At 49.8% G+C, this 20,724-nt stretch overlaps 1 protein-coding gene across 3 annotated transcripts; it reads left to right on the top strand.

The window, feature by feature from the left end:
• The first annotated feature begins 552 nt into the window (after positions 1 to 552).
• PHC1 (polyhomeotic homolog 1) lies at positions 553 to 20,462 on the top strand. 3 transcript variants are annotated; one of them, XM_074934972.1, is made up of 15 exons: positions 553 to 625; positions 5,505 to 5,664; positions 6,396 to 6,506; positions 7,885 to 7,962; positions 8,897 to 9,046; positions 10,101 to 10,256; positions 11,553 to 12,051; positions 12,455 to 13,218; positions 14,382 to 14,529; positions 14,769 to 14,977; positions 15,708 to 15,822; positions 16,447 to 16,555; positions 17,317 to 17,467; positions 18,047 to 18,278; positions 18,707 to 20,462. In XM_074934972.1, exons 2-15 carry the CDS (start codon positions 5,551 to 5,553, stop codon positions 18,859 to 18,861), a joined length of 2,991 nt encoding a protein of 996 aa, XP_074791073.1. In that variant the 5' UTR covers positions 553 to 625; positions 5,505 to 5,550; the 3' UTR covers positions 18,862 to 20,462. The 3 variants fall into 3 exon arrangements, with proteins under 3 accessions (XP_074791073.1, XP_074791065.1, XP_074791081.1); XM_074934964.1 differs by lacking the exon at positions 553 to 625 and adding an exon at positions 951 to 1,121; XM_074934980.1 differs by lacking the exons at positions 553 to 625; positions 10,101 to 10,256 and adding an exon at positions 952 to 1,121.
• Positions 20,463 to 20,724: the final 262 nt, after the last annotated feature.

Genomic DNA, 20,724 nt, shown 5'->3' with positions numbered 1-20,724 from the left:
GCCCAGAGAGTTGGGCTGCCCCGGGCTGGGTTTAAAAAGGGGACTGACTGTCCTGGCCAAAAGGGGGGCGTAATGGGGGGCAGGGTATGTCAGACTCAATTTTTGAACCCGTGGGGTTGGCAATACTGGGTTGGGGGAGGCAGCCCATTGTGTGTGTCGGAGAGGGGGGGGGATGGGCACTGAGCCCAGTCCATAGCCGGCCGCTCCAACCAACCACTTCGTCCACCCCAGCCTACAGCGGTCTGTCCACTCAGCCCCCCCCACGCCCTCCCCAGCCGGGGCTCTCGTTTCCATGGTAACAACAAGCAGCCGGGCGGGAGGGTCACGTGTCCCGGAAGCGCCCCCTTGTGGCCGGAAGTGACGGCGCGAGGCACAGGCAGCCCCGGAGGCCCCAAAAAAAAAAAAAAAAAAAAGGGGGAGGGGGGAAAATAAAAATAAAAAAAGGGAAAACCCCCCAAACGCAGGACGCGGCGCTGGCGGGGCCGCCCAGGCCCGAGCTGCGGCACCCCCGCCCGGCAGACGGGCCGCTGGGAGCCTTCCCCGGGGGGCGGCCGCGCGGGGCTCCGCCGCCGCCCCATGAGGAGCGCGGCGCCGCGCGGAGCGGGCCGCTGGGCGGGGATCAGAGGTAACAGCCCCCCGCGGTGCCTGCCGGGCCCGGCCCCCCGCGCCTCCGGCTCTGCTGCGCCCGCCCCCTCCCCGCTTTGTGTCTCCGGCCCCCGGAGGCCCCCCGACTCCTGCGAGGCCCCGGCCCCGGCAGCCTCGGGAAGAGAGGCGGCGTGGGGCCGGCGGCGGGGATTTGCCCCCCGGGAGCCGGCCTGTCCCTCTTCCCCCGGCCCGCGGGGGCTCAGGCGTCCCGCTGTGTCCGCTCTCCGCCCTTGCCAGGGAAGGGCCCCACCCCGCTGCCCGGCTGTTTTCTGCCCGGCGTTGAGGTTGCGTTAAAAACAAGGGTTCACCCCCAGCCCTCCAGGACGGCCCGAAATCGCCCCCTCGCTTAGTTTCCCGGAGACGGAAGCAGTTTGGCCCTTGCCCCCATGCAGAGCCCCGCTGAGGTCACTGGGGCTGTGCCCGGGGTTAATTGGCTCACCGGTCCAGTTGCAGACTCAGTCCTGCAAACACACAAGGTGGGTAACTTTACTCATGGGAGCGGTCCCCGCACATAAAGTGACAGACACACAGGTAAGCTCTGGAACCGGCTTCCAAGGGCGGTGATAGAACCTCCGTCCTGGGCAGTTTGTGAGACCAGGTCGGACAGACACCGGCCAGGCATAGTCTAGGTTTACTTGGTCCTGCCCCACTGCAGGGGCTGAACTAGATGATCTCTCAAGGTCCCTTTCAACCCTTCATTTCTGTGATTCTGTGTGTCACTGTTTGCAGGATTGGGCCCTAATTTGACCCGGCGGGTTAAACTTTTCTGTGAATGGAATAAATAAATAAACAAACTACATTGAAATTGTCTGGCAGAGGAAAAAAGTAACTAAACGGTAAAGGTGAAAAGTAAATGAGCTCTTCAAAACGGATAACGTTTTAATTAATTTGGGTGTTAGTGTGGCAAGTAAAGATATTAGGATTCAAATATATATGTATACCTTGAAGTCAGTAAGAGTTGTGCATGTGATGATCTACAGGATCTGGGTGGTTGATTTTTTTTTAACCCAACAGTTAAAATTTCCAGTACGGGCTGCTTATGGCAGCCTCTTGTCTGCCGTGGGCCAAGTATGATCTTTACCTGTTGCTGTCCATTGCCTCTGATCACACTCTAATGTTTTAGCTTTGCTCTCCTTCTCTTAGGTAACACCAGATTCTAGTGTAAGTTTTGTTCCTGCATTGATTACTTTGATTTTAAATATTTGTGTAACCTTATTTTTCTTCTCCACTCTCTGCGTCCAGCATACTGCAATTAATTTCCCCTCACCTTAACTGCCTCTTTCTCTGCTTTGGGACTATACTGGATTGTTCTCTCTGGGTGGGCGTGGGAATGCACGGGTAGAATCAGACCTATTTAATGGTTTGCCAGAGACCTCAGATGGCTGACAATTAATGAAGGTTCTCCTTTAGTTGACATGGTCCCATGTTTTTAGAGCAGTTCTTCCCTGCTGTTGCTATGATGCTCTGGATGGTCATGATGTGCAACATAGTGACATCCATGACATCCTAGATGATCACAGACTCGTGTCAAACATATATTGTATGGCAAAACTCCTATTGACTGCAGTGGGAGCAGGATTGGGCCCTGTGGGATAAATTCAGACCTAGTATAAGCAGGTCAATTGCTGAGTAAGAACTGAAGGATTTGGCCTGTAGAATTCAGAGATGCAAATGATCTATTAGACTATATTATGTGCATTTTCCCACTCTGTCCATGTGGAATTATTCCCTTCAATATGCAAGCAGTGAAGTAAAACTACAGGTTTTGTTGTTCAGTGGGCCCTCTCCTGCATGCTAACAGTTCTCTGTGCTCACACGTTATCTGCCTGTCAGACTCACCGCACAGTGATCCTTGCTCCTCAGTTTTGTGCTCTCAACAGGATTTGACTGGTGAGCCCTGTCTGCTCTGCATAGATTTTCAAAAGTGACGATTTGCTTACATGGCCCAGTACCCTAAACCAGAAATATTTCTTGCCTGATGTAATGAGCAACCAGAAGTTGGTCCAATAAAAGATGTTACCTCACCCACCTTGTCTCTCTAATATCCTGGGACCAACATGGCCACAACAACACTGCGTACAACATTGGATAGAGAGAGAGACTTTTATGGAGCTCCCTCCCTACTATCTGATTGTCATATGTGTTTCAATCACTAGAATGCTGCAGTTCTTCAGAAAGAGCTGCGCAGGTCACAGTATACGAACCACTGGTCTGGGCAACTAAATACATCACTGATGGATCTGGGATGGGTTGAATTAAATCAATGCTATTTAAATCACAGTGTTTAATCGTGATTTAAATCAGGAAGCTGGAAATTTTTATTTAAATAATTGATTTTTAATTTTGTTTTGAACTTGTACTTTCTAATTATTTTCCTAAAGAAAAGTTGATTCTCATTGGTTGGTAATCATTAAAACATTTTGGTTTTTCAGTTAAATATAGCCTTTACACTTAATTTGCTATGCTTTGTTAACCAGGAGGAGACTATATCTAGACACATTTATTTAAGCTAATTTATAGCTTAAAATACACTTATTAAGATTCTTAATTTTTACCATTTTTATTATTAGACAATCATGAATGGTGCTTTTATTTACTAGATTATTAATTTTTTTACTCATAATTTGTGTCAAGCTCTTTTTAGATGGAAATTGAAATTCAGTTAAAGCACACAAAACCAGCATTTTAAAATTGTTTTTGTTTTATCTAACTAACAATCTTAAATGTATTGGATACATAAAAACAAAAGTTGATCAAAACATGTTTTCCATTAAAAACTCATTATTAAATAAAGTACATACTGTATTCTGACCACGACTAAAGCTCGTAGGTGCTATGATAAATCAAAGAAATAAGTTGGTAGTGAACTGAACTGATTGTTTCTGGTCAGCATATTCTTCAAGATTTTACAACTAGCAGATCTCATTCTCTCACACCAAGTTTAAATTCATATTCATATTTTATTTATAAATTGGAAGAGGAAAACCAAGCTTTTCTGCTTTTTCAACTCCTAATCAGTTTCTTAACTTTCAGTGAACTAGTCATTGAACTGAACTAGTTGAATCAAAAGTATAACTGGGTTCAAAAAAGAATTAGATAAGTTCATGGGGGATAGGTCCATCAATGGTTATTAGCTGGCACTGGCCAATGGGATGGATCATTTGATAAATTGCCCTGTTCTGTTCACTCACTTGAAGCATGAGGCCCTGGCCACGGTCAGAAAACAGGCTATTGGTCTGAATGGACCATTGGTGTGATCCAGTATGGCCATATCTTATGTTCTCATGAATAAACTGAAAAGAAGAAAATACTCTCTCTTTACATTCAGAAAAGGCTACTGCTGTCAAAATCCGGTTTACAGTTCAACAAACTCTTGTTCCAGGTGTTTAGCCAGTGACTTCCACCAGTTATAGTGGTTGGACTTCTTTAAAACTTCATCAGCAAATGTGTACTACTAACAATTTAAATTAAAAATAATATTAATTTATTGTAGTATGTTTAGGCCTTAACATAAATTGTCATAATTTCAGATTTAATTTTAAATAGGTTTATTTTTTAAAAGAAAATGTATTTACGTAAAATGTTTAAAAATCATCACTTTTTGTGTCCTCCCTGGATGGATCTTAAGTGACTGCTGCATGTATTGTGATAGATAATACCCTGTGATTATACACTTTGGATTGGGTAGGGGCACTAGACCACAGACTAGGAAGGTGTGGGGAGATGGTTCAGGACTGGCATAATTCCTCAGCATCTCTGGTTTCCTTCAGACATGCAGAGCCCCCATCACAAAATCTCCTCCCATTACCCAGTCAACCCCTATCTCCTGCTGCTGGAAGCCCTCTATGATCACTCAGGCACATCTTCCCCTTTTGTGAGAAACCCTTCTTAATCCCCTGGATGAGGGCTTTCCATTTCATCTGCCTCCCTGTTGATGGAAACCCTCTCCAATTCTTCCCATCCCCCATATTAGCATGACCTATCTTTCTGCTGTTGGAAAATCTCTCTGATCCTCAGAAGACCTCCCTTAGAAACCTTTCCTGATCCCTCTGACATGCATTCTCCATGTCACCCATTTCACTTCCTGCTGGTAATCCCTTACCACTCCATGTTCCTTACCCAATTCCCCCTGGCTGTGCATTCTCCACACAACTTTTCACCCCCACTGGCAGGTCCCAATCTAACAGTTAAATCAGAAACCATCAGGGGTTACAGCCCAGCCAGAAGTGTATGTCTGTGAGCAAGAAGGAAGAGCCAACCTGAGTGGGGGACCAAGCCAAGAAGGGAAGGGTTGCATTTGGGTGTTTTCGCAGCGGGATAATGGAACTGGGAAGAAGAATCAGCTGGGAAGGGAAGACAGGTTACTAGGAGCACAATATTCTTTTCCTCAGTTCACTTATGTTTGAATGGAGATGAGGGGGTCAGGTAATTGAATAACTGTTTGAATAATATACAACTGGTATTTTCCTGCCTTTATAGGAGTTCAGAGCTTGCTATGTAACTGCCTATTACAGCAGCAGCATGGCCATAAATTGTGGAAATTTGTTCATTTCACTTAAACTAATTGTGATAATAAATGACAGTTGTGTTTAAACTGAACTGTGGGCCTAACCCCTGGGTAAATTGAGACTCTTTTCTCTCAGTGCTGCAAGGCAGAATTGAGGGGCATCAACAGAGCTGAGTGGGGTCCCAGTACTGGAATAGCAGGGGGGCTGAAGGACAGGACTGAAGGGCACTGGCAGAGCTGTGTGGGGAACTCAAGACTGGCATATTTAAGTTAAAAAGCCATCCGTGATGCAATGAAATACTAGTTTGGTTCTTTTGTTAGTGTGACGTGGTTTCTAATTCTCTCCATTTAGGTCTTGAATCAGTCTCCTCTGTTTGAGATCCCTGGGACCTGTCACCATGGAGACTGAAAGCGAGCAGAACTCCAACTCCACCAATGGGAGTTCAGGCTCTGGAGGAAGCACTCGCCCTCAGATATCTCAGATGTCTCTGTATGAGCGACAGGCAGTGCAGGTGAGGAGCTAGCTGTGTTCTGAGTTGGATGGGTGAACAAGAGGGTGTAGTGAGAAGGGTCTTCTACATCCCTCACTTTGTATGCCCATTCACCTGGAGTGGGAGTGTGATCAGAGGGTTGGCATGTTTCAGACTTCGGCAGATAAGGGTTGCCAAGCCTGGCCAGACATTTAGTCCATGTAGTCCAGTGTCCTGCTTCCATTTTTACTGGAGCAGCCATTGTTTCATTTTTAGTACAGCGTGCAGCCTCTTATTCTATTGAATCACATTATTGCACAGCTCTAATCTCAGAGCAGGCCATTGGTTCATTTAGTTCAGTGTCCCAGCTCCTTTGGCTGTATTAGAACAGCCATTGGTCTTTTGTGTCTGGTACTCTGCCAGCACTGGGTCAGAGCACTAGTCCACCTAGTTTAGCATGCAAACTTCCAACTTCCTTGAGTTTATTATGTCTAATATATGAACTGGAGTACATCTGAAGTCCATTGAATCATGTATCTCCCTTTGGCTGTAACAGCTCAGGCCACTGATCCACCTACTCTGGTGTCCTGCGTCCTGCTCACAGAGCAAATCCTGTGGCTGATGGCCCCACTACATCCTGGGAACTTTGGATGATATTTTTTTCCTTGTAGCAGTTCTTTAGATCCTTATGTCTCTCTCTGACTGCACCCCATGGGCACATGGTGTGTGGTGGCATCTGTTTTTTTCAGAGTTGTTTTCTTCTCTTTCTCCAGGCCCTTCAGGCACTGCAGAGACAGCCCAATGCAGCCCAGTACTTCCATCAGTTCATGCTCCAGCAGCAGCTCAATAGTGCCCAGCTCCACAGTCTGGCAGCTGTCCAGCAGGTGAGTTGTCATGGGACAGAAGGAAGGAGTCTGCTGATACTTAGATAGTTAACCTTTGGGAGCCGGGGCTGTCTTTTTGTTCTATTTGTACAACACCTAGCATGCTGGGGCCCCGCTCCATGACTATATGATCTAGGCATGACAGTAATAAAAATAATTATAAACTGGGGGCTTTGTGGAGAGATGGAATTAACTTTCAAGTAAAGAAGAGAGCTTGGATAGGTCCTCCAGGTCTCCATTGGGAACATATTGCTGGGAGTCACCTCACCAGCCCGTCATCCCCTTTAAATATGAAATAGATTATTATGGAAACAATGGATGCAGGTACATTCTGAAATGGGCTCAGAATGGGCAGTGACTTGCTGTTTTTTCTGAGCATATAGGTAGCCCTTTCAATGTGAAATTTCAGAGTCAGGTTTTCTGCCCTTTGTATTTTCTCTGTAATTTTTGCGTGGTTTCTTTTCAAACTTTGTTAATAGGAAGTGTTAGTAATCTGTCTCTGGCTAAAGTTAGTCCATAACAATCCAACTTTTCTGTTGACTGATACCTTTTAAAAACCACTATCTGTCTACACACAGGTTAGTAGTGAGATGTATCTTGAGACAATCTGGTGCAACAGGGAATATATTATTTTTTTTTAATGGAGATTTATTTGTTTTGCTGTTGGACACACAATGTTCTCCATTGGTAGCTACATCTTTCAGCCAGATTGATCCTACATTGTAAATGATTTTGTGTGTGGTGGCTGACAGACTGTTGCACTTACTGGCAGATAAATTCTTCCTCAGCTGTGGCACGTCTATGGGAATCCCTGTTTCCTACCCTCGACATAGTGGGGAGGAGTACCTGGGAAGTGGATACACACAAATCTTAGTTGTGCAACAGTTCAGGTTGCTGTCCACAAAACACATTCAACCCAAAACCACAAAGATAAAGAAATGAGAAGTGCATCACCTAATAGTACATTCCCTCTTTTCTTCTATCCCCAGACACACAATTTACCAGTATCACAATTGCCGTACGCCACAGAACCCACACACCACAACCTGAACTCTACCCTCCATAGAAGCCAGTCTCCCCGTCCGCAACATACTGAACTACAACACCGAACATCCATAGCTAATACTGATGGGGAGAACAAGGGGGTGCAGTCGGAAGAGTGGGTTGAGGGGGCAGAGTTCAGGTCGCAGTGTGTGGTATGTGGTGCTCCAGTTCCCTGGGGTTGGGGAAGGAGTTGTCATAGTACAGAAGGGAAGGAATCTGCTGATACTTAGATTGTAAGTGTTGGGACTGGGAATTCTTTTTTGGCTAAATGTTCGAATTGGATTAAAAGGTTCACTGCAGTTGCTCATTCTCTCCCTCTATCCCTTTCTTACAGGCTACAATTGCAGCCAGCAGGCAGGCAGGCTCCCCCAACACCAGCACCCCACAGCAGACCACCACCACCCAGGCCTCAGTAAGTAACTGCCCTCTTCCCTACATACATCCCCTCTTCCCTTCAGAACTCAGTCAGCCAGCAGCACACAGCCACTGGGGATGCCAGGAAGCCACAGGTTATGGCAGGAAACCGTCAGCAGTAAGCGTTTGGGGCACTTATCATTATGTGGGGGTTAGGGAATTGGGAGAGGGGTAGTCCCCTTGGCAGTGGAGGTATCCACAGCTGGAAAGGTAAAAACTGATCTCTTCTGATTGGGAGAATGGGGATAAAGTCTGTTAGGGTGAGGAAGGGATCATGCCTCATGGGTGGAGAGAAGAAGAGGAGTGATGAGCAGTAGGCAGCTGGATGAGTCCTGTTGGGGAGTAGGGGAGAGTGCTGTCTGGGAGGAGGTCAGGAACTTGTGTGGGATTGAAGAATCAGGGTTAATTGGAGGGGGAGAGAGAGAAATGGGGTGGCCAGCAGAAGGCTGGGGGAAACTAGTCAGAGGCTGGCAGTGTCTGGAGAAAGGCCCCCATTCCTTCATTAGGCTTTAGATCCTATTAGTAGCAGTGTTTGTGTCCATCATTACGAGTTTGATGGTAACTGGATGATGTGCAGTGTGTAAGTGGGTTAGTGTCCCAACACTGTGGCTGACTTAGGATTCCAGAGCCTCTTGGAACAAGGGCTCCTACCGTGAGCTGCTGAGGCTATACTGCGATGGGGACCAGAAACAATTGCTTGCCCCACCCAAGATACTGCTGCTGGAAAGGGAGGGGATAATGGTGCCAAAAGTCAATCTCTGTCATTCTCTCCCTGATCTGTCTAGTTCTGTTTTTTGGAAACAGGGAAAGGCTGGGCCTTAAAATGCCAGTTCCTGCTGTTCCCCCTGCGTGTGTAGAGGGGAGGGGGCTGGGCCTCATCTCTTTTATCCCCATCTCTTCCTGTGTGATTTGGGGCTTTTCTCTGTTTTAAGATCAATCTGGCCACTACATCGGCCGCCCAGCTAATCAGCCGCTCACAGAGCGTGAGCTCTCCCAGCGCCACCACGCTTACTCAGTCTGTGCTCCTGGGGAACACCACCTCGCCGCCTCTCAATCAATCACAGGCCCAGATGTATCTCCGGGTAAGAGACATGTGCACACAACATGCCCACACCTGCCTTTTGCTCAGTCTAGTGCTCTGTCATATGGCCACCAGAATAAATCCCTGACTCTGGACCCAGTCTCAGGCTCTGATATAGCAGGACAGGGAATGGGTTTGATATATTTTAAGCTTCAGGTTGGAAGGCCCTAGTTTCTAGAACCACCACAGGTTTGATTCTGAGCAGAGTTGACTCAGCGTTCCAAGGTAGATGTACTGAGTTCAGTATGCTCTACTGTGTAGGGAGTGCTAGTGGATGAAACCTTTAGGAACCAAGCTGTCTGTGCTTTGCATGGATGTTGAAGATCCCATGGCACTTCTCATTAGAGTAGGGTACATATGTGAAACGTAGATCCCCTCCTCTCAGCAAATCCCAGGTTCAGACATATAGATCACAAAAATAAATTTCTTCCTCTCTACCAATTCTGGAACAAATATTTATCTGACAAATTAATCTCTTCAGCCACTGCCCGGCTCAGGTTCATAATTCAGAATTAATGTCTGCCTCTCTTTCAATTCTGGGTCCAGAGATGGGTCTGAAAAAATGTCCTCTAAACCAGTCCTGGGTGAGGCTATACATCAAAAATTAAACCCCCTTTTTAGGTACTCTGGGGTTCAGTTATATATCTGAAAAATAATTCTCCCTCCTCTCCACCAGTGATGGACTCAGGTTATAATTCTCTTCTTTTCAATCACTCCTGGATGTACATCTCAAATAGATATCTGCCTCTCAACCAGTCCTAGGCATACATGTAAAAATGAAATTCTGGTCTCTTAGCCAATCCTGGACAGCCCTTTGGTAATCAGTCCAGCTGTGCGTGTGATGGAAGAGAGCTCCATAAGGAAGCAGTTTCTGGTTTCCAGGTTCCAAGGGCTGCAGTCTGGATCACAGGGTTGGGAGGGTGGGTGATTTTGCAGTGTGTGACACCCCAGGCCAGTGTTGCTTTGTAATTTGTTTGCTTGTGGTTCGCTTTCTTTCTTTCTCTCTCTCCCCCTCCACTCCTTCCTCCTCCACATCACCCAACCCACCCCCACAGCCGCAGCTGGGGAACCTGTTGCAGGTGAACCGGACCTTGGGCCGCAATGTGCCTCTTACTTCCCAGCTCATCCTGATGCCTAACGGGGCCGTGGCTGCTGTCCAGCAGGAGGTGCCACCCGCTCAGTCTCCCGGGGTCCACACAGACACAGACCAGGTCAGTGATGCCCCTCTCCTGGGGTTCGCACTCCCAACCCTTCCCGCACACTCACCCCACTCTCGGATCTCTGTCTCCAGTTCAAGCTCTCCCTGTGTAGAAGGCTAACTCTGCTCTGCCTGCCTTTCTGTATCCTTGGGCCCCCTGTGGACAGTGGGGTCCGCAGGCTCCATTCTCTCTTCAGCGCGTTATTTGTGCTGGCTTGTCACTTCCAGAGAGCAGGTTCACTTCCTGCCTAGTTTTCTGGGTGACCCACTAGTTGGGTCATTTCCATCTTCATGATTGTTTGTTTGGTTACCTTGAGTGAAACAAATTGGTGGATTCATAGTCCGGTTCCTAGTGAGGCAGGTGCTCCACAAGAAAGAGCCCTTGCCAGTATTAATACTGATTGGTCCTGTTCCCTGGCCATCTTAAAGAGGCCAAGGATTGACTAGGCCACAGAGACTGGGCTTTCCCTTAAAAGGTTTCCTTCAGGTCAAGGAGCATGGATGCTCCCCATCAGTTGTCTTGCCCCATCCGACCATTCTTGGTATTTCCAGAGGCCTTTTTTTGATCCCCTGAGCTCCTGCCCCACTGCAGCTGCTTCACATCTGTCTTGTCTGCTGTTTCTTTGGAGTAAAGCCAACCGCGATCACACTTGCAGATAACATTGCAATTGGAGGGGGAGTGAGCACAAAGGATGGCAGCACCAAAGTGCAAAGAGAACTGGAGAGCTCAGAGTGGGCTGCAAGCAATGAGAGGAGATTTGGGCCTCCTGGGTGGAGTGCCCCGTGCCCAGGGAAAGGAGATAGGCAGCCCAAAAGTAAAAAGAGATTTACTGAGCTGGAAAGGGGATCCCAAGGTGCTATAGACAATGCTGAGGTGGATCCCAACAGCTCAAAGGCCAGGCAGACACATACGGAGGCCGTCCCATGCTGCTCATGCAGTCTGTGCTGTTAGAACCTGCTATTCTGAGAGAATGGTGCTATTTTCAAGTTCCGTTCAGAAAGTGCCATGAAATCTTTAACTTCCACCAGAGCTGGGGCAGAAGGGTGTTCAGGTTAATGTCTTCTACGAAGAGATGACCCCTCTAACAGTGCAGCACCTTCAGTATTTCTCTGAAGTATGGGCCAAATCCGAGTGCAAGAGGCTAGAGCCCATGGACTGACTGACTGACTTTGCCAGTGAAGCCAAAATGGACCTTTTATGGTGTTTCCAGGCTCCCTGCCTCTCTCTGTCAAACTACGGGGAAATACATGAGCATCATTGTAACCTAAACAAATGTGTTGTCTTGTGTGTGTGTGTGTGTGTTTCTAGGTGCAGAACTTGGCTGTGAGGAGCCAGCAGACCTCAGTCGTTAATGCCCAGCTGCAGAGCTCTGCTCAGAAAGCAGCCCTTCCAGGAAACTCCCAGGCTTCGGGCCTATCACAGGCCACAAATGCCAGCCAGACCTTGGCAGTGGCTCAGGCCTCTTCTGGCAACACAGGCCAGTCCCTGAATCTGAGCCAAGGGGCAACAGGCAGTAATGGTGTCTCTGGGGGTGTGGTGGCAGGTGGTGGGAGCCAGGCCACCACAGGGGTGGGCCAGGCAGCCTCATCTGGCCTTGGGGGCAGCTGCCAGAGGAAGGGCACTGGGGTGGTGCAGCCGTTACCAGTAGCAGCTGCCCAGGCAGTGACAGTGAGCCAGGGGAGCCAGACAGAGACAGAGAATGCAGCGGCAACAAAGAAGTCTGAAGCAGACGGTGGGCAGCAAACCGTTGGCATGAACCTGACTAGGACAGCTACGCCAGCGCCCAGCCAGACCTTGATCAGTTCAGGTAGGTGATGATCCAGCTTTTACCTCCGCTTCCTCCGTTTCTCCCTTGCTCTTGCTGTTTAGCTCCCTAACTCAGCTCTGTGACAAGGGCTGACCCTTGAAAGCCCAGCAGTGGGAACTTCCCACACATACCTCCCCTCCAGCTTGCTCCCACCAAAGAGGTCCCTCCCCAGCCAGACTGAGAGGGGAAGTCTCTCTCAGCCTCTTTAGTCCTTGGCTTCTCTGCTGAAACTACCAAAAGTGGGGCTAGTTGTGGTGGTCACTTGTAGAGAGATGGGTTGGAACCAGTGCCCCAGAGGTGAAAGGGTCTGTATCCCACATTTCCCACTACCTTCATCTCCTGCTGCCCCTTTGTTGTTAATGCTGTGCACTCTCCTTTTCTTCTCCCCTTCTCTTGTCTCTAGCCACGTACACACAGATCCAGCCCCACTCACTGATCCAGCAACAGCAGCAGATTCACCTGCAGAAGCAGGTGGTGATCCAGCAGCAAATTGCCATTCATCACCAGCAGCAGTTCCAGCACCGCCAGTCCCAGCTCCTCCACACCGCCACCCACCTCCAGCTGGCCCAGCAGCAGCAACAGCAAGCTTCACCTCTGACCCAGCAGCAGCAAGCTCCGCCTCCCCAGCAGCAGCCTTCGCCTCCACAAAATCAGCAGCAAGCTCAGACCCTTGTGGTCCAACCCATGCTGCAGTCACAGCCTCAGCCCATACAGCTCCAGCCAGACAGCCCCTGCCAGCCAGCCACCAAGTCACCTGTACCCATTCAGTCCAAGCCACCTTCAGCCCCCATCAAACCACCACAGCTTGGGGCTGCCAAAGTGTCAGCAGCGCAGCAGCCCCCACCACACATCCCAGTGCAGGTGGTGGGGAGCCGGCAGCAGGGCTCAGCCCAAGCCCAGGCACTGGGCTTGGCTCAGATTACTCCTACAGCGTCGGCCCCCCGGGGCATGCCAGCAGTGGTCCAGCCCGTCTCCCAAGCCCATGCCACTTCCCCATCATCCCAAGCTCCGTCTGCCACAGCTTCCCCCCAAGAAGCCCCTCCCCTCACAACTGGAGTCAACTTGGCACAAGTTCAAGGCACGGCCCATGTGGTGAAGAGCACGGCCTCGTCCCCAGTCATGGCTCAGGTGCCTGCAGCATTCTACATGCAACCTGTCCAATTACCCGTAAGTGATGCCAGTGGGAAGGGGAATAGGATAGGGGTTCTTTACATTCACTTCTAGGGCACCAGTTTCAATCCGGCTCCATGCCAGTGAGATGAGATGAGATGGGGAATGGGATATGAAGCTTTTCCCCTCTGGGGCACTGATTCTAATCCAGCCGAGGAGTTAGTGACCAATAGTCATTCTGATATGGCGATTCAGTAGCCTTCATGAAATGAGTTGGAGCTTAGTCCTCCCCAAAACGGGGCAGGTATCTGTCACAGATAGCATTAACTGTCCTCCTTGTTGTCAGTCTTGGCAGAGGGATCAGGGGCAGAATGAGCCACAGAGCCTGAGCTCCCCTCTTCCCACTAGATGTGGGCCTTTCCAGGTCAGAGACCCTTTGTTGTGTTGTATCAGCCTCTAAGATCAGGCCAGCTGTAGGCCTTTTAGGATCCCCTGGTGGCAGGGGACTTCCTGTTTTCCAGTGGCCCCTCAAAGAAAGCAGTGGGGGTAGCTTTCACTATCTTCATAAGGCTGCATGGGTCCCTGTCTCAGTATTCACAGGGACTTCATTTGGGGATCTTGCTGTGCGCCCTACTGCAGCCCCGTTGATTTTCTGTGGGTTTCACTAGGGTAGCTAAAGGTGGAATTTGGCTCTGTTGTTTCTAAACTCTGCTGTCAAGACAGTGAGCTTCTGTGACAGCTCCCAGATTCTGCAGCTCTCTGTTCCCATCCAAGACCACCACCGTATCAATCCCTGTTCACTTGTGGGAGCAGACTCTGGCCAGTGACCAGCCTATCTGGAAACTGGCAGATGGCTGCCATTCCACCTCCTTCTCATGGGGCCCATCATCACAGACTGGGACATTGTGAGTCACTGTGTCATGGCGCTGCTAAATCAGTGTGGTTGACATAGGAGGAAGAGATGTAGAGCACCAAGATGGTGATGGCGGCAATGGAGATGTCAGTGTTGTGATGTTATTGTTCCCTAATAGGAATGCATGGCAGCCTAGATCCATGGTGGTGGGGAACATGAGGGGTTGACCATGGGAAGGAACCAGGCTGGAGCTGGAGGGTTGAGGAGGTGCTGGCTATTTCCCTTCTGACCTTTCGTATGTGTTCTGCTTTTCCCTGCACTTTGGGTTCCACTTCTCCCCTTACACATTCCTGGTCCTCCCACACAGGGAAAGCCCCAGACCTTGGCAGTGAAGCGCAAAGCAGAGTCCGAGGAGGAGAAGGAGGAGTTGCCCAGTGCCACTACGCTCCTGCCCGCCAAGTCGTCTCCTGTGGCAGAGAGTCCCAAAACCATGGAGGAGAAGAGTGGCTTTGGAGGTGAGTGGGTAGAGAAGGGCTCTGATTGCTCGGTCTGTGGCCTGATGATGTAAAGCAGAGGGGCATGGTGATGGACAGGACACCAGGCTAGATGGGCCAGTGATATGAAGTTGGATGGTGGACTGGATGGGCCAAAGGTGTGGACTGCTATAATATAGCTGGCAGGATGGACTAGATGGGCCAGTGGTCAGATCAGTTGTGGTGAGTCCTTTCTTCCTTATGAGCTTTTATTCTTCCAGAGAAATCTGAGCCTGTCCTCAGCACAACTCCAAATGCCCCCACAAGTGAAGCAGCGTCCGTCACCACCACATCTTCCCCTGCCCCTACCCTGGCAATGGTGTCACGACAGACTGGAGACTCCAAACCCCCACAGGCCATCGTCAAGCCCCAGATCCTAACGCACATCATCGAGGGCTTTGTCATCCAGGAAGGGGCAGAGCCATTCCCGGTAAGAGCCGGGGTCCACAGGGGAAGGAGTCAGAGCTGCCCTGGGGAGAAGCTGCTTTTTGTGGGACTGGTATTCTTCCATCACTGGAGAAGTTTCTTTCCCCACCCCTCTCTCCCCTGACCCCCAGGTGCAGTGACAAAAGAGGGGAAGGGAGGGATTTGTGCTGTAATTACCAGGGAAAGAGGCAGAGGGATTAAAGGCGAGTAGATAGGTGGGAGGATGGAAGGCAAAGTCGGGCTGGTTGATTTCTCCAAAGGTCTCTGACACAACGAATGGGACAGGGAATGTCAGCGGGTTCTTCTCTTTAGACTGACTCATAATACAGGGAAAAGGGGGCACTGCTGCTCATAAAGAGCTGTAAATTTAAACCAGATAAGGGAAATACTGCTTCATGTAGTGTGTCACTGTCCTTTGGAACTCGCTGCTGCAGGATCATAGAATCATAGGACTGGAAGAGACCTCTAGAGGTCAGGATATTCAAGGCGAGTGGCTTAGCAAGATTAAAGATCAAGAAGAGCATCTACAGTGATGGTGCCAGGATACAAATAATCAGTATGACTGGCTTCTGAGCAAGCACTGCACACCAGCTGGCTGGGTCAGGAAGGAATGACCACTATGTGGTTCAAGGTCTCCCCTTCTCAGTGAGCTCTGAGAAGGATTGGGGCTGGGATCCCTGCTGGGGGCAAGGAGCCTCACTCCCTGACTCAGTTCACTTCTCCACCCTTTGCAGGTTGGCTGCTCTCAGCTGCTGAAAGAGTCTGAGAAGCCACTCCAGGGAGGGGCTCCCTCCGGGCAGAGTGAGAACCAGTCCAGCAACTCCCCAGGAGGAGATAGTGCAACCCTGGGTGAGTCCCAGCTCCAGGGAGCCTAGCTTGTGTCAGGAAAACAGCTTTTCGGCCTTCTCTTGTTTCCTCTTCCCATACTTCACAGTTGGTGGTGGGTGCTGCTCTCTCCTTTCTCGAGGGACTAGGAGCATGATGCTCAAACTCAGAGATCTAGGGTCTTCATTTCTTGGGTTTTGAGGGAGGGAGAGAAGAGTCCTTACACACTAACTAGAGATCCCTGGTCAGCACTAACTTGGGCAGTCTGGATCCTCTCTGTTGGAAGCCTGGAGGTTCCAATGTCGTGCAGAGCCAATAGGGAGGGGTGAATTGAGGGGATTCCTGCCTTTGTGTGGAGGATAGGGGTGTCCATGCGTGGCAAGAGGGGAGACTCTAAGAGGCATTAGGAGAGGAATGAACCTCTTTGTTTTGCTTGTGTCTTTGTCCAATCCTTGTCGTCAATATCTCAGTCAGTGGGGTTTCCATCCCATCCCTCAGGGAGGCTCTTCCACAGCCTAATAGCTCAGTAGACTCTCCCAAAAGAAATGGCTGAGATTGCTGAGTGACTCTCTTGTTCCTGGTGGTAATTGGGGGCAGGGGGGTTGTGTGATTTTTTTTCTTTGGTTGTAACAAAGGATCTCGCTCTAGAGCTGGACAAGAAGACAAACCTGCTGAAGTGCGAGTACTGTGGGAAATATGCCCCAGCCAATCAGTTCCGGGGCTCCAAGAGGTTTTGCTCCATGACCTGTGCTAAAAGGTAACACCAGGCTTTATCCTCCTCCTCTCTGACTATACTTCCCCCACAGCTGGGTATGTTCCCTTCCCCAAGTTACATACAGTGCTCATTCCATCTGGACTTCCATGCAAGAACTACGTTGGCCAAGTTGGGAGCTCTGTGTGCAGAGAGCCTGCTGGATTGGACCTATAACTTGGCTAGTCACTGCTGAGCATCTGTCCACCATTAATCCTTTGGGGTGGTGGATCAGGGTGTTGCACCTAAAGTGCTCTTGACTCCCCCAGGAAGTGGGGTGAGGGAATTGTTTCTACACTCTGAAAGAATCCTCTCCCCCCAGCAATGGTCAAGTCCACAGCTAGTTAGCAAAGGCCTGTTAATAGCACTCTGCTGGCTTGTGTTAGCCCTATGGGGCCTGGAACGCCCAGATCTGGAATGTGTGTGTTTGGGGGTGGGCCGTGAGGGGAGGGAAATGTGGGAAAATCACGCCAGGAGTTGCTGCCCTGAGAGAACACAACCCAGAACATCTTGCTTTCTCTCTCTGGAGGGAGGGGTCTGGTTGGTCCATCAGCTGCTGAGTTAGTGCAGGATGCTGTGGTCTGAAAATGTTGCTTGTGCCAAAGGTCAGCACTGCTTCCTTTCAGGAGGAGGGCTGGAAGAGGGGGAACAGACCTTGAAATCCGATGGCAAAAAGGAGTCACTCACCTTCTGTCCCCATCCAGGGGAGGGAGTAGGAGATGAGCAGGACAGTTTCCTCACTGCTTGTCTGCTCTTCTTTGTCTCAGGTACAATGTGAGCTGCAGCCATCAGTTTCGGCTGCAGAGGAAGAAGATGAAGGAGTTCCAGGAAGCTAACTATGTCCGTGTGCGTCGGCGTGGACCGCGGCGCAGCAGCTCCGAGATCGCCCGAGCCAAGATCCAGGGCAAGCGCCATCGGGTGAGTACACAGCCCCATTTGCCCTTGTCCTGCCAGCCTCGAGCCTGGCACGATGGAGCATTACCTTACTGGAGGTGTTGTCGTTTGTACCCTGGACATACTCAGTCCCCATCACAGTACTATAGTTGTCTCTGCTGCTGGAAGTGCTGGCCCCTCAAGCCCTGGATTACTCCTTTGGTTGGGACTAAATCCAAAGTCCTGGCTACTTGTGGGGCTTATGCCAAGATCCGCTGGCACTTTGGCTAAGAATCGGGTGTTCTGTCCTAACTCATTCTGCCTCTCTAAGTCACTCCCTCCTCAGAGTTCGAGTACTTCTCTCCCATGACAGTGGTGTGATGTGTGGCACTGCCTGTTTGAACAGTTGTTGCATTTCACCCCAGAAGTGGCTGCATTGGGATGAGTTATCCCTGCTTACACAGTGTGTGGAGAATGCACTGCAGGAGAGAAACTGCTACCAAGACCCACTGGGGCTGCTCATTCTGTCCAGTTTCTCAGATTTCTCCAGGCTGCTCTTGATGTTAATAGGTTTCTTTTAACCATCTTTCTTTTTCTCCTCCCCCACTTCCCTGGTGCCTGTAGGGGCAGGAAGACTCCAGTCGAGGCTCCGACAACTCTAGCTATGATGAGGCTCTGTCCCCCACGTCCCCAGGGCCCTTGTCAGTGAGGGTTAGTCATGGAGAGCGAGACCTGACCAGCTCCAACATGGCCCCACCTACTCCAGACCTACATGGCATCAACCCAGACTTCCTGTCCAGCAACCCCAGCCGCTGGAGTGTAGAGGAGGTGTATGAGTTCATCGCATCCCTGCAAGGTGAGGCCAAGCTCTTGCCCTGTCCTGTCCCCTCCCCTACATGTGTGACCCAATAGAGCACGAAGGGCTAACAGCATGTCTGACAGCCAGGGGTGCAGGGTGCCCAGCATGGAGCTTGGGATGTGGGGAGCTGGGTAATCATTTCCTCATTCTTCTTGCTTCACTCCTGGGGCTTCTGATTGAAGCAGACTCTGAGGCAGTGCAGTCAGATCCTTTGTACTCCCCAGCCTACCAGGAGAGCAGGGGCCAGGGCAGATGAGTGGGGCAGATTCTTAGAAACACCCCCTCCCCCCTTTCTTGCTCACCAGGATGGCCTGGGAGACTGGAAGCAGGAGTCCATTTTTAATGGAGTGGGAGTGTGTGGGTCAGAGACCTGTCTCACTTGGCCTTCTCTCTTGGTGTCCTGTCCTCCCCCCCCGCCCCGGCAGGCTGCCAGGAGATCGCAGAGGAGTTCCGCTCACAGGAGATTGATGGCCAGGCCCTGCTGCTGCTTAAGGAGGAGCACCTCATGAGCGCCATGAACATCAAGCTGGGACCTGCCCTCAAGATCTGCGCCAAGATCAACATCCTCAAGGAGACCTAACGGCCTTGGTGCCAGAGGTCTCCCTTTCCCCCAACCCCAGTGGAACCACCTGCCTCGGGAGCACATGGCTGGGGGAATGGGACCATTTCCTATGATCTTGCATAACAAAGAAAAAAAATGAGAAAGGAAGTTTAAATGAGTGAAACTATCACTTGGCAGCCTGTGTCTTGGTCTCTTAACGGTGCTACAAGGGGGAGGAAAACTCCCACCTGGGGCCTTGAAACTTTTTTCTTCCCTTCATGAAGTGCATCTCACTTTCTTTTAAATCCTTCCCCCCCCATGGAGAACCAGAGAAAGTGAAACTCCTAGAAAGGGGAAAAAAAGGACATCCTTCCACCTCAAAGGCTTCTGGAAGTAACCAGTTTTTTGGGGGGGAGGGGAAGGAGAGCTGAGCTGGCCCCTTCCTGCCACAGTGGGGCTGCTAGATCCTCAGTTATTTCTTTTGAATTTTTCACCATACCAGGATGTGATGCATGGAGTGGAACCTACCCAGTGCAGCTGCCTTGCTTATCTATGGGGGAGGAAAGCTAGTGAATTCCAGATGTTAGGAGAGGTTGACAGGTAAGAATTAGCACTTAAAGTGCCACCTCCCATTCCACTTTCTTAAAGCCTCCTAGACTATGGTTCTGAGTTGGGTTTAATAGCCATCATGGCATATGTACCAAACCCTGGAGGCCCAGGGCAAAAGCAGTTGCTTTGCTTTACTGTCTCCTTTTAGCGGTGCAGCTTGAAGGCTGTAAATGTTGTAGTAGCTGCTCACTCCAGATTCACCCCCATTGGGCCAGTAAAAGGGGGTTTAATTAGAGCACTTCTGCCAAGGAGTTTGGAGAACAAGGGGGAGCATTCATTTTGGGAGCCCTGCAGCCTCAGGGGTTTGTCTCTCTCCCCAAGACTGGGACGTTACTTATGGATCCAAAGCAGGAGTTTAAGAGTGCTAAGGCTCCAACCTGTTCTATGGGACTTTTTCATTTTAGTGTTCTCTTTGAGTTTGTATTATTTTGTATCTCTTCTCCACTCTCCTCAGGAGAGTGTACGGGACAAAGTTTCAGTGGGCAGGACTGTACCCATCTGCCTCGGGTCTCTTATTTTTCGTTGTAAAACAAATATTTCTTTTCCTCATAAAAAGAATGCTTCAAAAACTGCTTAATTCTGCATCTTAATGACATATGTAAACAGACCTGAGCAAAACCTAAGCTTTTTTCCCCTTACTGCCCTCCTCTACACAAAAAGTTGGTAGGCAAAATGCAATACTTTGCAAACTTGTTTGACAGCTTCAGAGGTTCCAGGCTCCACTAATGGATCAGGCAGAGCTCCAGTTAAGGAAGCTTCTGCTTAAAAAAACAAAACAACACACATCAAGGAAACTTCCAGAAAATGTAAGAGATAAGGATGAGACTTGGTTGCTAGAGTGCAGTAGGATGGGAGTTTCAAAAGTGTCCGACACTGACCTAACTCTGCTCCTGGGGTGAATGCTTTTGGAAAATGCCTCCCTAATGCTCAGCAGTGAGTAAATTCAACACTGGGATTCGTTCTGTGCCATGAGTCTCAGCCCCACCTGCTGTCTCTGCATAAGAGCTACTCGCATAAATAGTCCGATGAAATGTAAGTCTACTCTGTATACATGAACAGCAATGGCATGGTGCTGCAGGAGGGCCATATTGAGAGAGTCCTCCCAGCCCCCCCCCCCCCCCCCATGCGTGACGCTAATAAGGTCTGCTAGGATAGGGTAATAAAACCACTCTGATGGCTGTAGCTAAAAGGTGTTCTCTCTGATCACTAGCAGGCAATTGCACAGGTTACTGGAGGGCTCTTGGCCTGGCTGAAAGTAATGAAGCTACAACATAGTTGAGTAGAAGGGCTGAG

Source organism: Natator depressus, chromosome 1 (genome assembly GCF_965152275.1).
Source record: "Natator depressus isolate rNatDep1 chromosome 1, rNatDep2.hap1, whole genome shotgun sequence".
NCBI classification, from domain to species: domain Eukaryota; kingdom Metazoa; phylum Chordata; order Testudines; family Cheloniidae; genus Natator; species Natator depressus.
The sequence above is the reverse complement of the archived record's forward strand: the minus strand, read 5'-3'. Positions and strand labels throughout refer to the sequence as shown.

What these genes read in the sequence shown, in the direction of transcription:
- PHC1 (XM_074934972.1), top strand. Translation starts at nt 5,551, where the DNA reads ATGGAGACTGAAAGCGAGCAGAACTCCAACTCCACCAATGGGAGTTCA. An exon ending in CCAGACCTTGATCAGTTCAG is followed by an intron (nt 12,052 to 12,454) that starts GTAGGTGATGAT and finishes TCTTGTCTCTAG; the next exon opens with CCACGTACACACAGATCCAG. An exon ending in TGCAACCTGTCCAATTACCC is followed by an intron (nt 13,219 to 14,381) that starts GTAAGTGATGCC and finishes CCTCCCACACAG; the next exon opens with GGAAAGCCCCAGACCTTGGC.